Source organism: Amblyomma mixtum, chromosome 3 (genome assembly GCF_055824585.1).
Source record: "Amblyomma mixtum isolate Tamu chromosome 3, ASM5582458v1, whole genome shotgun sequence".
Lineage (NCBI taxonomy): Eukaryota > Metazoa > Arthropoda > Arachnida > Ixodida > Ixodidae > Amblyomma > Amblyomma mixtum.
In genome coordinates this window covers 295,623,811-295,646,846 of record NC_143014.1, presented here as the reverse complement: position 1 = coordinate 295,646,846, position 23,036 = coordinate 295,623,811, and the positions used below count along the sequence as shown (strand labels likewise).

At 43.7% G+C, this 23,036-nt stretch overlaps 1 protein-coding gene and 1 pseudogene across 6 annotated transcripts in view; both read right to left on the bottom strand.

The window, feature by feature from the left end:
- Positions 1-23,036, bottom strand: part of LOC149355264 (zinc finger protein 532-like) — a 52,376-nt gene that overhangs the window by 11,935 nt on the left and 17,405 nt on the right. For 5 of the 6 annotated variants that reach the window (XM_089583739.1, XM_089583738.1, XM_089583741.1 and 2 more), the window contains 8 exons: positions 22,163-22,548; positions 17,625-17,759; positions 16,805-17,014; positions 14,060-14,165; positions 6,950-7,335; positions 2,413-2,547; positions 1,637-1,771; positions 816-1,025 (listed from right to left, as the gene is read on the bottom strand). In XM_089583739.1, the coding sequence (XP_089439865.1) occupies positions 816-1,025; positions 1,637-1,771; positions 2,413-2,547; positions 6,950-7,335; positions 14,060-14,165; positions 16,805-17,014; positions 17,625-17,759; positions 22,163-22,548 (1,703 nt within the window). The remainder of the gene's footprint in view (positions 1-815; positions 1,026-1,636; positions 1,772-2,412; positions 2,548-6,949; positions 7,336-14,059; positions 14,166-16,804; positions 17,015-17,624; positions 17,760-22,162; positions 22,549-23,036) is intronic. The other variant, XM_089583740.1, reaches the window with a different exon arrangement.
- LOC149355266 (uncharacterized) lies at positions 11,288-12,853 on the bottom strand (annotated as a pseudogene).

Sequence of the window (23,036 nt, the reverse complement as noted above, 5' to 3'; positions counted from 1 at the left end):
GCTCAGTAGCCTGGGCCACACTGGAGCTTCCCACTAATTTTACGCGCATCCTGCTATGTTAGCAATAGTTGATTGCATGCCACTGTTGCCAAAACTATAGTCTATGGCCATTTGCATTCTCTAAAAGTTGCGAATTCGCTCGCCACAATCGCCAAAACTACACACATGAGCCCTGCGGGCTCACTTGGCCTACTTGTCGCAAAAGAGGGCCATCGTCGCTGAAAATTTAATAATTTGGCAAGAGTTTATTGCTGGCAAGTATTGAAGATTGCACATGTGGCCCTTACACGAGCATATACGGTATTTCATAAGAGAGTAATATATTAAAAAATATAATACTATTAAAGGAAACTTTCATGCTAATTTTCACAAGACTTTTATCTCTGATGTCAACTACAAGATGCTAACTAGCCAGGAGCCCGTGAAAATGTATGAAGTGGCATTACAAGCTTGATGTGCTGGGAACCGCAATTTTGAAAAATCTGCAAACTACAGCTTTATACAGAGCACTTCAACAGGTTGAAACCTTTCCTCTAATGACCACTAGGAAGTCCTCTACTGATTCTGCTCATTAAAATGTAGCAACCAAATTGCACAAGCTTTTTCTTTTCTTATTTTCCCTTTGGGTAATGGACAGTATGACCGTGTCCAAAGATCACAGTGGGTTTAGTCCTCACGTTTGAAGTGCCACAGAAAATGCAATGCTCCCATCTACAGGAGTGTCGAGAATGACTGGCTTCTCTTTTACAGACAGTCACAGCATTCGCAGATGTCGTTCACTTCAGGTGTTGACGAAATGGCCCAATGGGTTTTACCTCACAGCGCAGGCCACACTCGGGGCAGACAAAGGGCCGTCGCTGGGAGTGGAGCCGCCGATGTGCCCGCAAGGCACATTCAGAAGTGCACACCATTGGACAGTTGGTGCAGCGAATGAGGTTTCCTCGCGATGGGTGGAAGTGGTCCTCTCGGCTGGCCTCGTCATCGAGGTTGACGTAGCACTCCGAGCAAACCACACTCTGCAGCACCTGCAGTGGCACAGGAAGAAAAAAAAAAACGTAGGAATAATTTCCTCATATAACACAAGCAAATACAAATGAATCGGTGGATGCCTGTAGGTGAAAGAAATCAGCTCTGACTACAAAAGCATGACTGCTTTTGAGATAACCATACTCATCCAACTGTAAAATCTGCTTAGAATCATTGTTTGAGATGTCAAAACTTCAGTTCCAAGGGTGTCCAAAAGATGCCATAGTAACCATTTTAAAATGAGCCCCATTAAGCTGAATCATACTACATGGCAATGATGCAGCATGTCATGTAATGCTCTGACAACTTGTAAAGTCACAGACATACCTGCAGCAGTGAGCCACATGTGATGCAATTTGGGGCTCGTGCAAAATATAATATACAACCCAGAGCTAGACTCCTCTGGATTTGCCATTGCACAGAATCAATCTCTGCAGATAATTTGTTTTATATCATGGTTTCAAGACACTATGATATGCTTGAATCTGCCAAGAAATTTCAGCTTTCAAAAGAAAAGGAAGGAGAGAGAAGAAAAATAAGCAACAATGAATCTGCCTCGAGAAACCCAACTAGCCTTTCCAAGAACGGACAATTGTGAAATGCAACTCGCCTTTTCAAGAACGGTCATGGGTACATCAGTCTGCGATGCTTCACCGTCGATTTCATCGGAGAGTTCAACAGGAACCAACGTTTCGCCGGGTGGCAGAGCAGACACAGTGGCATTACTGGCAGCAATTCTGCAACCCTGCGAGAAGAGATCCAAGGGTCATTACATGAGACAACAGTCGACTTTAATGCACAATATGTTATAGTGGAAAAGAAAACATTGCATCTAATTGGCAATTTTCACGAACTATAGGCAGCGTTGCAGTCGAGCCAAGATAGCAACCGTAAAGAGTAGTCTGTCTATGATCAGTCTGAGTGCATCAACCAAGTTTCCTTGATTGCATGATTCAGTCATTCTTTTCCATTGAAAGTGAGCAACTAGTTTTAGTTAAACACTTTGTATTAGTTGGTGTAAAGCAGAGAAGCAATCTCAAACTGGAGATTGCCAACGTGTATATGCGAACATCTGCTGTGCAAACAGAACCGCACATGATCGTCATCCGCTTCCAGGATGTTCAAAGCAAGGTCAAGTGCACTAACACAAAGTTCCTACACAGTGGGAAAGTAATAAAAATGTAAGCACGCTCAATTTTATTGCTACATTGTTACACGTAAGTTTATATCATGGTTTCAAGACACTATGATACGCTTGAATCTGCCAAGAAATTTCAGCTTTCAAAAGAAAAGGAAGGAGAGAGAAGAAAAAGAAGCAACAATGAATCTGCCTCGAGAAACCCAACTAGCCTTTCCAAGAACGGACAACTGTGAAATGCAACTCGCCTTTTCAAGAACGGTCATGGGTACATCAGTCTGCGATGCTTCACCGTCGACTTCATCGGAGAGTTCAACAGGAACCAACGTTTCACCGGGTGGCAGAGCAGACACAGTGGCATTACTGGCAGCAATTCTGCAACCCTGCAAGAAGAGATCCAAGGGTCATTACATGAGACAACAGTCGAGTTTAATGCACAATACGTTATAGTGGAAAAGAAAACATTGCATCTAATTGGCAATTTTCACGAACTATAGGCAGCGTTGCAGTCGAGCCAAGATAGCAACCGTAAAGAGTAGTCTGTCTATGATCAGTCTGAGTGCATCAACCAAGTTTCCTTGATTGCATGATTCAGTCATTCTTTTCCATTGAAAGTGAGCAACTAGTTTTAGTTAAACACTTTGTATTAGTTGGTGTAAAGCAGAGAAGCAATCTCAAACTGGAGATTGCCAACGTGTATATGCGAACATCTGCTTTGCAAACAGAACCGCACATGATCGTCATCCGCTTCCAGGATGTTCAAAGCAAGGTCAAGTGCACTAACACAAAGTTCCTACACAGTGGGAAGTAAGAAAAATGTAAGCACGCTCAATTTTATTGCTACATTGTTACACGTAAGTAAGGATTTCTGAAATTATTGCACACTGCTGAAAGCTAAAACAGTCCGCGACGCTTTTGATCGCGGTTTGCTTGGATTTTTTTTTTATGGGGTTCGCTTTTGATCGTGGTGTGCTATGATTTTTTTTCATGGGGTTTAACATCCCAAAGCTATCGGGCTATGAGGGACACTGCAGTGTAGGGCTCCAGATATTTTTGACTACCTGGGGTTCTTTAATGTGCACTTAGATCACACAGTACATGGACCTCTAGCATTTCGCCTCCATCGAAATGTGACTGCCGCGGCCGGGATCAGACCGACGCCTTTTGGGTCAGCAGCCGAGCACCTAACCACTGAGCCATCGCAGCATTTTAAATCAATACTCAGATACTTAAGCATTTTTATGAACAAAAGTCTAAAGTGGAATCCTGTGCCTAAATATGCACTTGCATAATGCAGCAATACATTGGTCCACGTGACCTAGCTATTGTCAAATGCCATGCTTTTTTTAAAATAAACGATTATTTGTCATATTTATACACGTTTGTGGGCATTACTGAGTTTTTTGATAAAAGGGAAGTTTGTGCTCAGATGTAGCAATGGTGACAAGTGGACTGGCAGAATGGTGGAGGTCAGATGCAGGATGCAACAATGGTTTTATTTGCATGCAAGTCTCCATATAATGCATTACTGACAGAGGGTTATGAAGCATAGTCATATTGTTAAAAGTGGTGCAGCAGGGCACTGTACATCAAAGCACATTCAACCATGTGAAAATCACGCTGCTCAGTTTGAAATGATCTTGCAGTTTACACACACTTTCCATTAGCTGCCCACTTTACTAGCTCACATTTGTCACAACTGTGAAAATCACACAGCTCAGTTAAAAAAAAAAGTTGATCTTGCCGTTCACACATATTTTCCATTATCTGCTCATTTTATAGCATACAACTGGCAAGACTTTTAACAATCAGTGCTAACAGCACTTCTACTAATGAACGATAGATAAGACATAACTGTATCAAAAAGTTCTTGCTTAAAAATTTTTTCTTGAAATCGATTCCTCACTGAAAAAAATTGAAAGACAGGATAAATAAAGAGGTAGCCTGATACAGTGCAGATGGCGGAAACAAAAATTTCTTGCTATAAATCTTAATGAGTACTGTGCCTTTTAGCGATATATACATCACCAGTGCAGCCTCAATATTCAAGCTGCAGCCCTCTGCAAACAAGCCATTAAAGTAAGGACAAAATGTGCAACTTAAGGGGGGACACTGGTCTTGAAAAGAAAATTTTATTCATTTAGTCATAGTTATGAAATTTTCAGGGCACATGTATTTTTGTGCGCTGATTCTAGATATGTCATTTAATTTCATGTAAAACAATTCCATGAGCACTTATGCAATTTTTATGCAAGTATTTTGCGGAGAGTTTTCAAGAAAATTTGCTGCAGGAAACTTGCTGAAATGTATGCCATTGGGTTCTCTTGACAACAAGGAATACAATAAGGGTAAAATTATCATCCTGGCTCTCATAGAACTTGAGTAAAAAGGTACTGAAGCTGCCACTTCACACACAGGAATACACACTTTTCTTCTCATTTCTGAAGCGACAACTTCAAAACTCTATAACCGAAGTTCTTTGATAGGCAGGAAGACAATTTCACCCTTATTGCATTCCTTGGTGTCAAGAGAACCCAATGGCATACATTTCAGCGAGTTTCCCGCAGCAAATTTTCTTCAAAACTCTCCGCAAAATACTAGCATAAAAATTGCATAAGTGCTCAAGGAATTGCTTTACATGAAATTAAATGGTATATTCGGAATCAGCACAAAAAAATACATATGCCCTGAAGATTTCGTAACTGTGACTTCATTAATAAAATTTTTTTTTTCAAGACCAGTGTGCCCCCTTAAGAGAAGAGGGTGGGCTCACGGGCTAGTTGGTCATTCATAATAATTTCAACAGCGAATGCTACATAAGACACAAGGACACAAGTCAGTGCTCGTGTGTGTGTTTCCTCGTCTTGTGTCCTTGTGTAGCATGCGCTGTTGAAATTATTAAGAGAAGAGGCAGCATTTTTTTCAATAATGCCTAACAAATTAAATAACTTGCAAAGACAAATAACCAATTAATCTAGAGCCTCAAGGCTAAAAGCGCGTTTTCTAAGCAGTAAAAATGTACCAGGCTGATGCTTCATACGTGGCGCTTTTCAAATGATCTTGCTTCAAGGCAGCTACGGTAAGCATTCAAAGCATCACGGAAATTGTAACTCACTATCTAGATAATTTTCTTAGAAAATTGTTTTTCAGATCTAAGATTATGAGCACGAAAAAGACCATAGCACCACCTTAATAATTAAGCCCAACTGATGCCATCCCCATTTCCAACTGTTGTGTGGCAAACTTGGCCAAAGCTATGTCACCGGCCCTACAAGATCATCATATTGTCAGTATTAAGATAAATCTAGTTTCCTTATGCTTTATGAACTCCTCTTCAGAAATGTATTTGCGGCAAAGGAATAAAAAACACTTTTTGTTCTTGCCTACACCACACTGTTCAAACAGTCACCAACAGATCATTTTCTTTTCATGACACAGGAGGCTGCATAGCTCGAATCCAAGAAAACAGTGCTAAAAAAATACATATGTTTCAGAGGCTTTCCATCCATCTTAGCTGGTCGCTGATAATAATGAGGCATGTGCACTGAAAAAAAGTATTGCAAATTGCTCCACATGGGTTATTGCATATACTGAACTTCATAATTTTGTGGAGTAAAATATATTAAAAATAATGCACATTTGCTCCACTATAGTGCGTGGGTGAAGCATGTGTCAGCAACTTGCAGCTCAAAGATGCTTGGAGGGGTCCGCGCAAGATATTTTCTTCTTTAAGGTCTTTGTATAGAAGTTCCAATATTTTGGCCACATAATGAAAAGCCAGGATGCATCAGAAAAAGGCTCCGAGGCAGGCAAAGATGGAAGGCAAGAGGAGACGTGGAAGGCAGATGATGTGGTGGACTAGTATAATAGAAGCAACAAACATGAGATTGAGCAAGCTTTGAGCATGAGGTTGCAAAGTGTTGGACATGTTTGCGTGACTGAACTGGGCAGAAAAAATGTGTTAGATAATTTCACCTGCGTATGCTAGCAGCTCAATGAGCACTTTTCCAGCTTTGCATACCGTATTTACTCGTGTAATGAACCCATTTGCATATTTGACCTTTATCGCTTTATCCCGCTGCCACTCCCCTTTATGTCATAAAGAATTTAGTTTAAAAAACATGCACCTTACCTTCAGGACCAGTGTTCAGCACGTTTGCTTTATATCGCTGAGACTCACATTCAGCACTGACTATCACAAAATTGTCAGATGTGCCAAGATACAGCTAACACCTTTTGAAGCAAACATTGCTAAACACCAGTGACACGAACGCAAGCGATGCAAAAACGCAACTTGTCGACTGTGCACTTTTGTTGATGATGAACGGGTGGACGGGCAGATGCATGGACGGGCAGATGCATGGGCGGGCAGTCGCATGTTATGAAACATTGACTAACAAAAAAAACCTGCCGAATGTTTTTTTTTCCTCGCGTAATAAACCCTTCTCTCAAATTGATCCCTACTTTTCTGGGAAAAAGAGTGGGTTCATTAAGCGAGTAAATGCAGTATATTTCCGCTTGACAGAGTATCTCCCTTCTTTACAGCAAGAGCTCTACGAGAGTCATGCTATGGAGCTTATATAGCAGTTGTCATCAGGCAAGCTTAGCACAGTGAGCCGAGGCACTAAAACAATAATGGAGTGGGTACATTCATGAGTGCACTGCCAAAAAGCAGGTAGAACAGAATTAAGGTGGTCTACTACTAACACCTCTTTCTATTGACAGCACCCACAAAAAATGACATGGTCCCGAAAACAAAACACTAGAACGTGGAGTCATCAGCACCTGCTTTGCACCCAAGCTGGGCAGAAGCGGCTCCTCTTCCTTGCCCCACGTCGTTGCCTGGTGCCTGTCGTGGTGTAACTTGCACACATGGGCGACCAGGGTGGCACGCGTTGGCTGTAGAGAGTCGCACGAGGCGCACTTGAACAGGGAGCGTCCACACTGGTCCAGGTGAACAGTGGCATGCTGGGCCAGCAGCTCGGCCGAGGCAAAGACGGCCTGGCACAGCGGACACTTGAAGACGACCCACCAGTGGGTACACAGGTGCTTGGGATGGGCCGTCTGGCGATGCGTCTGGAAGCTCTCCAGGCTCACAAAGGCCATTGGGCAGATCTGGCACTTGTGCAGCAGATTGATGTGCATGTCCACAATGTGGCCAGCCAGCTCAGCTGCAATGCCCGAGAGGAAGCAACATGTAACCCATCAAACTTAGTTACTCTTCAGTCATCCCAGATTGTTATAGCAAAAGCTCATTAATTGAAACTATATAGGACCGGAAAAAACATTACAATGATTCGAAAATTCAAATTAAAGCAAAAACTGTCAAGAACTATTTGCATCTTGGAAAATTTATTAGGTTATAAAGTGGGCAACAGGTGCCTGATTTTCATATGAGCAATAGCATGGCAATGACTTTTTCGCATTTCCATGCATAACGACTGTTTTCGCGTTTGCAAGCACACTGTCGGGAACATCGGAGCAGAACTGCTCCAGAATGAAGTGCTCAGGAGCAGCACCAAACCTGAAAGATGAAATCTGGACTTCCATGAAAAACATGTGCCCCAGGAATCGTTTTTTGGCACAGCTGCAATGGCCCTAATTACCGTATTTACTCGCATAATAAGCGCACTTGTTTTGTTTTGTTTTTTTTTTCAAAAGAGTGACGCAAATTTAGGGGTGCGACCATTACGCGGGGTAAATTAAAAAAAAAATTTGAGCACCGAAAACGCAAACAAGTCGCAGGCAGACAACCCTTATCACACGGGCGCGCTACCCGCGGTTATCGATCTCGGCGATCTCGGCTTAGGTCTATAACCGAGAAAGTAGAGTGCGAAAAGCCCAAGAGCTGGCCCACTTCAAGAACGTACTTTCTTCGCACTAAATCACGTTCCAGGAGCAACGCATCAAAATATGCAGTGTGTATAGTGCTGCGCGACGGCGCTTTTGCGCGGCCTTCGATCTCGTCCGATAGCGCGACAACAGCGTACACCCCGCGGCGCTCAAGCTACGCATTTTACCGCCGTTACGCTCACGCCGAAAAATGTCCGGTCCCTTCGGAACGCTTGCAGCACCAGATTCCGCGAGCTTACCGCAATGATGCCGCCCGCGAGCGCGGCGGACGACGGCGTTCTCTACTCCCTAGTCGTCGCTAGGCCGAACTTGTTTCGTATCGAAGCCACAGTGGACGGCGCTTTTGAATTGACCAACGCTATAATGAATGCTCTACTTATGGCGCTGCCTTACTCACAACCTCATTGTTTCATATTAAAAGAAATATATACGATCGATTTCAGCGATGCCTTCGCAGCGGAACTGGCCAAGCAGATCGGGTCACTCGCGCTGCAACGGCGGCAGCTGCTGCGCGGCTGCGAACGTAAAACTAGCTAGTATCGCAGTTATTACTCCTACCAGCAACTCGGTACAGGCCCGCGATCCTCAAGGAGGATTCATTTATGACGTTCCCGTATCCCAGGGCTTATTATTTACGAGAATAATAAAGTTTAGCCGGATCACCGCGTCACTTCGTTCGTTGCACCGCAACCGAGAACGGTGGCGAGACTTGCGACAACGGCGAACTATGGTGGCTGTAGGGGGTAGTGTGACGGCCGGGGTGGGAAAGGCTGCTCAGATTAGCGATGAAGACGACAGGTGGCGCTACAGGACGCTGGTGTGCTTTGCGGCGGCGGATTTTGCGCCGATGAAGGCGGAGGATGACGATCGTGCTACGCTTTTATTTGCCCCCTTTGCTTTCGGTCTGCTAAACCATGTGTTTTGTAAATTCTGCATGTACATTCATATTTCCTGTCTTGACTTACGAAGTTTGGAATATCTGCAGGCGTTACATGCTATTTACAGTGTACTTTCTCAGCAGACAGATGTAAGGAGTATTACCAGTATTACGCATTCTCGACACACAACTAAGTGGGTAGCAGAGCGTGTTGCGTGGTTTTCAAATCGAGTAAGAAATGTGGATCATAACAAATAAGGAAAGCTCAACACAACAGAACAATTAACAGGACAAGGTGTGAAGTTTATTTCAAGGAAAAACTGGAAAAAACATAGAAAAACTGCACCAGCCTATTTAACTCTTCTGAGCTTCAGGTGCTTCTGGCGTTCCCTTTGCAGCGCTTTGTCTTTATTTAATGACTTTGTGAAAAAATGCAGCATCGTGATCACAAAACACTGAATAATTTTTGCTGTCAGCTCTTTGCAATGCACCTCCCAACTTGCTCAAGGTGTACTGCTCAAAAACTGCACGAAATCATGAATACTGAAAGTGTACAGCTGTTGCGTGGAAAAGAACAGTGTGAAGGCTTCCTCTAGCACAGAAACAAGTCGGGCGAGCTCACTACCTGGGTACAAAAGGCCCCCTTTGTCAAAGCGCTGAGTGTAAGAACTATTGACATCTTGCTCAGCCACGTCTTTGCTGATTGTCAGGGTTGAGGCACATTGTTCACAAGCATATTTCCTTCTGAATTTCCTCGCCACATATCCAGCCATGTAATATATGAGGCGGCTGTCACTCACTTCGACGACATAGCTGCTGTGGTCAGTGCTTAGACAAGACTTAATCACGCTGCCAGCGCCATCAATATTGCCAACTTCTAGCATGTCTTCTATAATTTCGCACATGCCAATAGTGTAATCACGCTCAGGCCCTGGTGTCTCAAGTAGCGCATTGACAAGCTCTCCTGAGCAGTTCCCGGACTTAGGTGGACGCGCAAGGTTATAGAAGCTCAGGCAATTTACAGTTAACAGAGGGCTGGGATGGGCATTGGTACCACAATATTGTCGGATGATGCCAAACAAATTTTCCAACCTGTCCTGGCTCAGTCTTGATGTTAGCAAGTACTTGAAGCCTAACGACGTCACATAATTGAGAAGGGATAATGAGCTGCAGATGGTCACTCGGAGGCCTTCTGCAGTGCTTTTTCTGATAAAGCCTCCTCCACACCCCTTGGCTGCTGCTTCCCAGTCATTCAGAAAAACAAGGAAAGCCTCAAGGTCAGCAACACGCTGTGATGTTGGTCTCAGTGCCTCACGAGGTGTTCTCGAAGTCATCGTGGATACAAGGCGGCTCATCCGCCTGACAAGCTCCTCGGTAGGTGCCACTGAACTGGTTTCCCGCTGCAAGTGGGCTTTGTAGACGAACATACCATTCAGTACTTCCTCACTGAACAAAGTGAATGCCAAGTTAACCTTCATTTTTTCGAAACAGTTGGGCCGAATGTGCGCCTTAGTTAGGTGTGGCATTGCTTTTAATGTTAGAGAATTATTATCTTTTTCCCATGCACATTCTATGTGCTGAATGCATGCACGGCCGTCTGGGGTTGTGAAGCCTGTAGATACAAATGAATTTCTAACACACTTCACTAAATGAGGGAAGTCAGAGCAGAAGTGCAGCTCCCTTGTGGTGTCCACAGGATGCGTTGTCTTGCATTTGATGTGGCCAGAGGATGCTGAAAGGCAAATTCGTACTGATCACCACCTCGCCTACTATGGCTCTGGCACATATCATCACAACTGCTTACGACATCAATCCAACGAGAAAGCACTAGGTGTGCTGATCATCTATCTCGTATGCATGCGTCTGTATCGCACTAAGAAAATTGTAGTTCCTGCAGTTCCTCACCAGTGATTCCAAATGACTTCCACATACTGCAATTCCATGTTGCTCCGTCACAGGTCACGAAGTCAACGAAAAGGCCGGCCTGTTCTGTCAATATAATTGCTTCAAGTAAAAGCTTTGACAGCATCTCCGCCTTAATGTTGCCTTTCGAGGAAAAGACACCCAAAATTTGTGTCCAGTCACCTGCAAAAGAAAAATGCCACATAGGCAATAGATCGAATATTTTGAAACAAAAATTGCTGCCATTTGTAGAAGACTGATTAAGTATTTTTGGTGTGAGAGGTGTTTTCAAGGCATATTTTGTGTGCTGCAAAAATGGGCATATACACATCTGCGGTACACACTGATAAACGCGAATATAATAGGAATAGACAGTCACACACCTTGAAACGGTTGAAAGAGCATCACCATCCCATGGTCTGCGGTAGTTGTCATTTCATCTTCCGGCGTGAACTTCCCCAGGTCCACGAATCCTTGAACTGCACCTACAACATGTAGACATGTAGTATACAATGACCTAATGACAGCACAAGCAAATGGTAAGCCAGTTATACTTTATACTAGCTCCTAGCGGTCAACTGGTTAAGTGCTGCGCTTACCTGCCGTATTGACGCTGAAGTGCTCGGACAGCTTCATCTCATCAAAGACAATGCCACCATGTCGAGCGTTGATATCCATGTCCCCAGTTTTTAGTGCAAGGGCCTTGAATACACTCTCGTTGAACCCGAAGCCACTCTTGAAATTCTGTATGTAGAGTTGGAGGCATGTCCGGCTTGGCAAGATGAGAATTTTCTGCTTGCGCAGGTGCTCATAAAGCTTTGGACTCCCCATGCGCATCAGCACACATTCCAGGATCCAGTCCTTCTCATATCTCATTCCGCAAGTGGATTTTCTTGCCGCTGCTTTGAAGCAGGTCATAACAGCTTGCTGTTGCTTTGGGGGCAGTGCTTTGATGCGGTCATTGAGAATCTCGGTAGCCGTATTTTTATTCGCTAACCGCATTGCTTCCAGCTCTCTGGTGGTGTTCCTCAGCTTTTTCTGGACGGTTTGCAAATGACGGCGAGTATGTGCATGCTTTTTTAGGCGGTTAGTATGGATTCGACACAACTTTTTTCGTGAGACCTGGTTTTGTACCAACTTTCTCAAATACTTGCAAGGAACGCAAGGACCTTGCCCTTTGCATGTCAGAGTGCAGCTGGTAGCAAAATAGGATGCCCCAAACGCCACATATCGCCTTGTATTTGCCGGCGTCATCCCACTACCTGTACACATTACCAGTGAATGTGTGTGATCAACGACCGCTTGCGCCTCGGCTGACGACGTGACAACGCACTCCGAGTGCAGCTTTCCTCGCACAAAAAAGAGCAAAGTACAGGTCCCACCTGGTTCCTTTGCCGGCGAAACTTTATCAACTTTGGCAGCAGCATGTGTGCGATATTATCTCCACCCCGCTCACAGACACTGATGTAAACAGTGTCTGACTCCGCCGACAAGCGAAGCTTGCTCCAGCAGCCGTCAGGCAAGTTAAGATTTCCGCAAAAATAGTGCAGATCTGCTTCCTGAGAGTCGTCCTGTGCATCTGGAACGGCCACGATAGAATCATCAGCGTCTTGCTGCGTTGGCAGTTGCGCGTCGGCTACCGCGTGCAGTTTCCTTCGTTTCGAAGAGGGTGCTTTTTGTTCGCACAGATTTCTTTCCTTACGTTTGGTCAGGGCTTTCTTTGTGAAGTACTTGGGAGTGTCCGGAAATACCGTGGGAGCAGCGTCGTCTTTGAGATGGGGCCTATCGCGTGGAATGTCGACCACCTTTCTGCCGATCACATGTCGAAAAGTCCTTTCAATAAACTTCTCCTCAAAGTGGCGTTCACACACTACACAGTCTGAAGTGAGCTCCTTGTCGGCCCTCTTGATATTTCGAGCCCACAGTTCTCGTCGCGCTGCAGCAATCGGTGCTCAGAAAAGAGAAGCCTTCACTGGGCAGGATCTAGATCCACTTTTGCACCCCGGTACAAAGCACATTCGTGCTTTTGATGCCATAATGAGCTTTTTCGGTACACTACACCACTCTGTGCATGAGCACGAAATTCCAGCACCAGAGAAACGCGAGAAGATCACACACGGAGCAAAACACGCATCCCACGTGGGAAAGAAAACAAGTGAATACAGCTGCGCCTGGCTTAGCAGCGCATCGTCTGCGTCGTGCCGTGGCACACCAGCCGCACTGCAGCGCCTCTAGCGGCTCCGCGATGTTTTCATCGCGTATCGCGCTCTCCCAAGCAAGGCGCGCCTACGCCCGCCCGTCACACTTCCCCTTACAGCCACCACAGGCGAACCGTGATTCGAGATAACCGCAGTTAAGTTTGGCATCCGCGGTTAAGCATAGCCGCATTTAGACTGCCCGTGTGACCGCAGGTCAACCAACAGGCGGCTGCCGCCGCAATGCTGACAGAGCAAGATGGTAATCTGCACGTGCTGTCTGTCAGACAGATAAGCAAGTACGATCATCGTCGGCTAGACTCAACATCATCGACAAATTGCCGCGGCAAGTTCTGGGTGCGATCATTATACGGGGAATAAAAAAACTGAATTTTGCCAACAAAATTGGGGGGTGCGATCATTACGCGAGTGCGATCATTATGTGAGTAAATACGGTAGCTGATGCGCCTGTGGTGCGTAAATCATGGGCACCTGCGTTTCAACATCACAGGGTACCTATACACTGGAGAACCAATTCAGATCCACTTTCAAGCCTTACTATGTCCTGTACCCACTTCACAAGCTCCACAACAAGCTCACTGCGATGCACACATGGCGTTTTGAGACCATCACCTCCTGCTATGCTTCCTTGTCTGACTTCTGTGAAAACCGTAATAGTGATAATTAACCTAGAGAAGTGACGTTAGCAAGCCAAGATGAAGCTAAGCCTTAACCTCACCAATTTAATTATGTGCAACCGTGCACTGATCATGTTACAACAGTAATAAAATTCTTTTCTTCATTTCCATGAGGCCTCAAACTCTCTCCTTGCATTATATTAGTGGTCATGTTATACAAATGTAAATATGGTACATCTTTGGAAGCAAATAACTTCTCCCCAATTCTGCCTCACCCTTCTGACCTGTGCACACACTTTGGCAGGAAAAGTTAACACATAACTGCACTGAGCAAATGCGCAAGAAAATTTTCATTTTGAAACCTGCTCGAACATCAAAGCCCAAACCCATATCAATCACCAGATGAAGGTGTGTAGAACAAAGAGTTCACCTTTATCGAGCAACAGGGCTGGGCACAGCTGACAGTAGTAGCCCACAATTCGCTCGAAGTGGTGGCAATGCTTGGTGACGTGCTGATGAAACACGGACCATTCATCCTGTCACAAAATAATGAAACCAATCACCAATGTATGTGGCAAGTGCCCCAGCACAGCCAAATGAAGAGTGCATTTGTTTCACGGCTGCTATGAGAAAATGCTGTCATTACAGTCAACACACAAGAAACATATACAGCCCTTGTATAAAGAATGCACCATCAACAGCCATCAACAGCCCTTGCTATACGGGTCTTGTTACGCTGCTCAAGCTCCAAGACTGGGCAATTTTTGTTATTCTTTAGTTTTCTAATGTGAGCAAAGAGCACAGTGCAAGTTCCAGTGAAAAGCACAAAGCCCATGCAAAGCATTGGAATAACCAGAAATTTCTAATAGCTGCTGCACTCACAAGAAAAAGCACAGCATTGGCTAAAATACCACGGTGGCTTTCATACTAGTGACTTCTCGAAAGACTTTATATCCAGAAGTTTGCTAAGCAATTTATCTGAAATCTGCAAATCACCTGTAGTGCACAGAGAGCATAAATATAGGGAAACGTGGAGACATCACTTGGAGGAACACATCTCTGGCGTGCTATTCCATGGTGGCAATGGGAAAAGGGAGGACGATTGAAATGCGCATAATTTTGTGCGGCAGTGCACCACCCTTTGATCCAAAATAACATGGGGATAGACAGCTACGCATGGAGCTGTGTCAATGTGCCAACAAATCAAGCCCCTATTGTAGCCAAAAATTTATATTCGGAAAATATTTTCCTCTGCTAGTATAATCAGATGAGCAAAAAAAAGGTAAAAAAGGACACATCCTTCTTAATTTGGGAAAATTTTCTGAGCCACTGACACCAGCAATGGCAGCACAACTGACCCTAGTAAGGACACTCACCGAATGAACGGCAAGCTTATAATGTTAGACCCAAAGTTCCAAAGGTTTCAAACAGCAAATTTAATATATGTCACAGAAAGTTCACCGACAAACTAAAAGATTTGCTGCCCTTCATCACCACACTAGATAAGGCACTAAAGAAGAAACTCAGTATACCAGAGGGGCCCTGCAGCACTACTTCTGCACCTCAGCTGCACATCAAAGGGTCTTCAAGCATTCCCAAGATCAGTGCAGTAACACTCCTACTATGTGAGCATTTCGAATGCCTTCAAACCAACTGCCATACGACTCAACTGCCAAAATTGCACTGCTACACGAATCTTTTTGACAGCATTCGGTTCAGATTACATTCAAATCGACGGAGGTGCGTGGAGTCATTAGAGATTTTGAAATGCCTTCAAAATGCGAACCCACCCAGCATGAACCAATAGTCATCACCATCGCTTCGCCCCTGTGGCTGTTGATTTTGATATCTCCTGCTCGCTTTTTTCTACTGCCTATTTAGCAAATAGTTTGTGCACTTGCTAAATAAGCACTTGAAGATAGTAGTACAGCACTGAGCATTTGCCGCATGACTGTGATTTTCCAAGTCATGCACCGATGAGGATGACTGCACTCCAGTAGTCTTGTTTACATTGCTATGTACAAATAGCTAGTGCTCGTTTGCATGGCATAAAATGCAATCGCTTATATTAAATAATCCCTTCTCTTTTGTGCTGGCTGTACTGCTGCTTGTTTATGCAGCGCAAAAACTCTGCAGGAAGCGTCGATGTGAGCCTAGGAAACACCTGATAACAGAGTCGCTAACTTCACGTAGGACTGGCACTTCTCGTTAATTGTCCCTGCTTTCTCTAATAAGACCAATGTTTGAATTTAAATCACTTTATAGAGAGGCATGTTCATTGACCAATCAGACTAACTGAAATGGCCTAGTTTGTTGTTCACAAGAGATAGCAATGACTGCTGCTGGCCGCCTAAAGCATTGCTCAGTAGCCTGGGCCACACTGGAGCTTCCCACTAATTTTACGCGCATCCTGCTATGTTAGCAATAGTTGATTGCATGCCACTGTTGCCAAAACTATAGTCTATGGCCATTTGCATTCTCTAAAAGTTGCGAATTCGCTCGCCACAATCGCCAAAACTACACACATGAGCCCTGCGGGCTCACTTGGCCTACTTGTCGCAAAAGAGGGCCATCGTCGCTGAAAATTTAATAATTTGGCAAGAGTTTATTGCTGGCAAGTATTGAAGATTGCACATGTGGCCCTTACACGAGCATATACGGTATTTCATAAGAGAGTAATATATTAAGAAATATAATACTATTAAAGGAAACTTTCATGCTAATTTTCACTAGACTTTTATCTCTGATGTCAACTACAAGATGCTAACTAGCCAGGAGCCCGTGAAAATGTATGAAGTGGCATTACAAGCTTGATGTGCTGGGAACCGCAATTTTGAAAAATCTGCAAACTACAGCTTTATACAGAGCACTTCAACAGGTTGAAACCTTTCCTCTAATGACCACTAGGAAGTCCTCTACTGATTCTGCTCATTAAAATGTAGCAACCAAATTGCACAAGCTTTTTCTTTTCTTATTTTCCCTTTGGGTAATGGACAGTATGACCGTGTCCAAAGATCACAGTGGGTTTAGTCCTCACGTTTGAAGTGCCACAGAAAATGCAATGCTCCCATCTACAGGAGTGTCGAGAATGACTGGCTTCTCTTTTACAGACAGTCACAGCATTCGCAGATGTCGTTCAGTTCAGGTGTTGACGAAATGGCCCAATGGGTTTTACCTCACAGCGCAGGCCACACTCGGGGCAGACAAAGGGCCGTCGCTGGGAGTGGAGCCGCCGATGTGCCCGCAAGGCACATTCAGAAGTGCACACCATTGGACAGTTGGTGCAGCGAATGAGGTTTCCTCGCGATGGGTGGAAGTGGTCCTCTCGGCTGGCCTCGTCATCGAGGTTGACGTAGCACTCCGAGCAAACCACACTCTGCAGCACCTGCAGTGGCACAGGAAGAAAAAAAAAACGTAGGAATAATTTCCTCATATAACACAAGCAAATACACATGAATCGGTGGATGCCTGTAGGTGAAAGAAATCAGCTCTGACTACAAAAGCATGACTGCTTTTGAGATAACCATACTCATCCAACTGTAAAATCTGCTTAGAATCATTGTTTGAGATGTCAAAACTTCAGTTCCAAGGGTGTACAAAAGATGCCATAGTAACCATTTTAAAATGAGCCCCATTAAGCTGAATCATACTACATGGCAATGATGCAGCATGTCATGTAATGCTCTGACAACTTGTAAAGTCACAGGCATACCTGCAGCAGTGAGCCACATGTGATGCAATTTGGGGCTCGTGCAAAATATAATATACAACCCAGAGCTAGACTCCTCTGGATTTGCCATTGCACAGAATCAATCTCTGCAGATAATTTGTTTTATATCATGGTTTCAAGACACTATGATATGCTTGAATCTGCCAAGAAATTTCAGCTTTCAAAAGAAAAGGAAGGAGAGAGAAGAAAAATAAGCAACAATGAATCTGCCTCGAGAAACCCAACTAGCCTTTCCAAGAACGGACAATTGTGAAATGCAACTCGCCTTTTCAAGAACGGTCATGGGTACATCAGTCTGCGATGCTTCACCGTCGACTTCATCGGAGAGTTCAACAGGAACCAACGTTTCGCCGGGTGGCAGAGCAGACACAGTGGCATTACTGGCAGCAATTCTGCAACCCTGCGAGAAGAGATCCAAGGGTCATTACATGAGACAACAGTCGAGTTTAATGCACAATACGTTATAGTGGAAAAGAAAACATTGCATCTAATTGGCAATTTTCACGAACTATAGGCAGCGTTGCAGTCGAGCCAAGATAGCAACCGTAAAGAGTAGTCTGTCTATGATCAGTCTGAGTGCATCAACCAAGTTTCCTTGATTGCATGATTCAGTCATTCTTTTCCATTGAAAGTGAGCAACTAGTTTTAGTTAAACACTTTGTATTAGTTGGTGTAAAGCAGAGAAGCAATCTCAAACTGGAGATTGCCAACGTGTATATGCGAACATCTGCTGTGCAAACAGAACCGCACATGATCGTCATCCGCTTCCAGGATGTTCAAAGCAAGGTCAAGTGCACTAACACAAAGTTCCTACACAGTGGGAAAGTAATAAAAATGTAAGCACGCTCAATTTTATTGCTACATTGTTACACGTAAGTAAGGATTTCTGAAATTATTGCACACTGCTGAAAGCTAGAACAGTCCGCGACGCTTTTGATCGCGGTTTGCTTGGATTTTTTTTTTATGGGGTTCGCTTTTGATCGTGGTGTGCTATGATTTTTTTTCATGGGGTTTAACATCCCAAAGCTATCGGGCTATGAGGGACACTGCAGTGTAGGGCTCCAGATATTTTTGACTACCTGGGGTTCTTTAATGTGCACTTAGATCACACAGTACATGGACCTCTAGCATTTCGCCTCCATCGAAATGTGACTGCCGCGGCCGGGATCAGACCGACGCCTTTTGGGTCAGCAGCCGAGCACCTAACCACTGAGCCATCGCAGCATTTTAAATCAATACTCAGATACTTAAGCATTTTTATGAACAAAAGTCTAAAGTGGAATCCTGTGCCTAAATATGCACTTGCATAATGCAGCAATACATTGGTCCACGTGACCTAGCTATTGTCAAATGCCATGCTTTTTTTAAAATAAACGATTATTTGTCATATTTATACACGTTTGTGGGCATTACTGAGTTTTTTGATAAAAGGGAAGTTTGTGCTCAGATGTAGCAATGGTGACAAGTGGACTGGCAGAATGGTGGAGGTCAGATGCAGGATGCAACAATGGTTTTATTTGCATGCAAGTCTCCATATAATGCATTACTGACAGAGGGTTATGAAGCATAGTCATATTGTTAAAAGTGGTGCAGCAGGGCACTGTACATCAAAGCACATTCAACCATGTGAAAATCACGCTGCTCAGTTTGAAATGATCTTGCAGTTTACACACACTTTCCATTAGCTGCCCACTTTACTAGCTCACATTTGTCACAACTGTGAAAATCACACAGCTCAGTTAAAAAAAAAAGTTGATCTTGCCGTTCACACATATTTTCCATTATCTGCTCATTTTATAGCATACAACTGGCAAGACTTTTAACAATCAGTGCTAACAGCACTTCTACTAATGAACGATAGATAAGACATAACTGTATCAAAAAGTTCTTGCTTAAAAATTTTTTCTTGAAATCGATTCCTCACTGAAAAAAATTGAAAGACAGGATAAATAAAGAGGTAGCCTGATACAGTGCAGATGGCGGAAACAAAAATTTCTTGCTATAAATCTTAATGAGTACTGTGCCTTTTAGCGATATATACATCACCAGTGCAGCCTCAATATTCAAGCTGCAGCCCTCTGCAAACAAGCCATTAAAGTAAGGACAAAATGTGCAACTTAAGGGGGGACACTGGTCTTGAAAAGAAAATTTTATTCATTTAGTCATAGTTATGAAATTTTCAGGGCACATGTATTTTTGTGCGCTGATTCTAGATATGTCATTTAATTTCATGTAAAACAATTCCATGAGCACTTATGCAATTTTTATGCAAGTATTTTGCGGAGAGTTTTCAAGAAAATTTGCTGCAGGAAACTTGCTGAAATGTATGCCATTGGGTTCTCTTGACAACAAGGAATACAATAAGGGTAAAATTATCATCCTGGCTCTCATAGAACTTGAGTAAAAAGGTACTGAAGCTGCCACTTCACACACAGGAATACACACTTTTCTTCTCATTTCTGAAGCGACAACTTCAAAACTCTATAACCGAAGTTCTTTGATAGGCAGGAAGACAATTTCACCCTTATTGCATTCCTTGGTGTCAAGAGAACCCAATGACATACATTTCAGCGAGTTTCCCGCAGCAAATTTTCTTCAAAACTCTCCGCAAAATACTAGCATAAAAATTGCATAAGTGCTCAAGGAATTGCTTTACATGAAATTAAATGGTATATTCGGAATCAGCACAAAAAAATACATATGCCCTGAAGATTTCGTAACTGTGACTTCATTAATAAAATTTTTTTTTTCAAGACCAGTGTCCCCCCTTAAGAGAAGAGGGTGGGCTCACGGGCTAGTTGGTCATTCATAATAATTTCAACAGCGAATGCTACATAAGACACAAGGACACAAGTCAGTGCTCGTGTGTGTGTTTCCTCGTCTTGTGTCCTTGTGTAGCATGCGCTGTTGAAATTATTAAGAGAAGAGGCAGCATTTTTTTCAATAATGCCTAACAAATTAAATAACTTGCAAAGACAAATAACCAATTAATCTAGAGCCTCAAGGCTAAAAGCGCGTTTTCTAAGCAGTAAAAATGTACCAGGCTGATGCTTCATACGTGGCGCTTTTCAAATGATCTTGCTTCAAGGCAGCTACGGTAAGCATTCAAAGCATCACGGAAATTGTAACTCACTATCTAGATAATTTTCTTAGAAAATTGTTTTTCAGATCTAAGATTATGAGCACGAAAAAGACCATAGCACCACCTTAATAATTAAGCCCAACTGATGCCATCCCCATTTCCAACTGTTGTGTGGCAAACTTGGCCACAGCTATGTCACCGGCCCTACAAGATCATCATATTGTCAGTATTAAGATAAATCTAGTTTCCTTATGCTTTATGAACTCCTCTTCAGAAATGTATTTGCGGCAAAGGAATAAAAAACACTTTTTGTTCTTGCCTACACCACACTGTTCAAACAGTCACCAACAGATCATTTTCTTTTCATGACACAGGAGGCTGCATAGCTCGAATCCAAGAAAACAGTGCTAAAAAAATACATATGTTTCAGAGGCTTTCCATCCATCTTAGCTGGTCGCTGATAATAATGAGGCATGTGCACTGAAAAAAAGTATTGCAAATTGCTCCACATGGGTTATTGCATATACTGAACTTCATAATTTTGTGGAGTAAAATATATTAAAAATAATGCACATTTGCTCCACTATAGTGCGTGGGTGAAGCATGTGTCAGCAACTTGCAGCTCAAAGATGCTTGGAGGGGTCCGCGCAAGATATTTTCTTCTTTAAGGTCTTTGTATAGAAGTTCCAATATTTTGGCCACATAATGAAAAGCCAGGATGCATCAGAAAAAGGCTCCGAGGCAGGCAAAGATGGAAGGCAAGAGGAGACGTGGAAGGCAGATGATGTGGTGGACTAGTATAATAGAAGCAACAAACATGAGATTGAGCAAGCTTTGAGCATGAGGTTGCAAAGTGTTGGACATGTTTGCGTGACTGAACTGGGCAGAAAAAATGTGTTAGATAATTTCACCTGCGTATGCTAGCAGCTCAATGAGCACTTTTCCAGCTTTGCATACCGTATTTACTCGTGTAATGAACCCATTTGCATATTTGACCTTTATCGCTTTATCCCGCTGCCACTCCCCTTTATGTCATAAAGAATTTAGTTTAAAAAACATGCACCTTACCTTCAGGACCAGTGTTCAGCACGTTTGCTTTATATCGCTGAGACTCACATTCAGCACTGACTATCACAAAATTGTCAGATGTGCCAAGATACAGCTAACACCTTTTGAAGCAAACATTGCTAAACACCAGTGACACGAACGCAAGCGATGCAAAAACGCAACTTGTCGACTGTGCACTTTTGTTGATGATGAACGGGTGGACGGGCAGATGCATGGACGGGCAGATGCATGGGCGGGCAGTCACATGTTATGAAACATTGACTAACAAAAAAAACCTGCCGAATGTTTTTTTTTCCTCGCGTAATAAACCCTTCTCTCAAATTGATCCCTACTTTTCTGGGAAAAAGAGTGGGTTCATTAAGCGAGTAAATGCAGTATATTTCCGCTTGACAGAGTATCTCCCTTCTTTACAGCAAGAGCTCTACGAGAGTCATGCTATGGAGCTTATATAGCAGTTGTCATCAGGCAAGCTTAGCACAGTGAGCCGAGGCACTAAAACAATAATGGAGTGGGTACATTCATGAGTGCACTGCCAAAAAGCAGGTAGAACAGAAATAAGGTGGTCTACTACTAACACCTCTTTCTATTGACAGCACCCACAAAAAATGACATGGTCCCGAAAACAAAACACTAGAACGTGGAGTCATCAGCACCTGCTTTGCACCCAAGCTGGGCAGAAGCGGCTCCTCTTCCTTGCCCCACGTCGTTGCCTGGTGCCTGTCGTGGTGTAACTTGCACACATGGGCGACCAGGGTGGCACGCGTTGGCTGTAGAGAGTCGCACGAGGCGCACTTGAACAGGGAGCGTCCACACTGGTCCAGGTGAACAGTGGCATGCTGGGCCAGCAGCTCGGCCGAGGCAAAGACGGCCTGGCACAGCGGACACTTGAAGACGACCCACCAGTGGGTACACAGGTGCTTGGGATGGGCCGTCTGGCGATGCGTCTGGAAGCTCTCCAGGCTCACAAAGGCCATTGGGCAGATCTGGCACTTGTGCAGCAGATTGATGTGCATGTCCACAATGTGGCCAGCCAGCTCAGCTGCAATGCCCGAGAGGAAGCAACATGTAACCCATCAAACTTAGTTACTCTTCAGTCATCCCAGATTGTTATAGCAAAAGCTCATTAATTGAAACTATATAGGACCGGAAAAAACATTACAATGATTCGAAAATTCAAATTAAAGCAAAAACTGTCAAGAACTATTTGCATCTTGGAAAATTTATTAGGTTATAAAGTGGGCAACAGGTGCCTGATTTTCATATGAGCAATAGCATGGCAATGACTTTTTCGCATTTCCATGCATAACGACTGTTTTCGCGTTTGCAAGCACACTGTCGGGAACATCGGAGCAGAACTGCTCCAGAATGAAGTGCTCAGGAGCAGCACCAAACCTGAAAGATGAAATCTGGACTTCCATGAAAAACATGTGCCCCAGGAATCGTTTTTTGGCACAGCTGCAATGGCCCTAATTACCGTATTTACTCGCATAATAAGCGCACTTGTTTTGTTTTGTTTTTTTTTTTTTT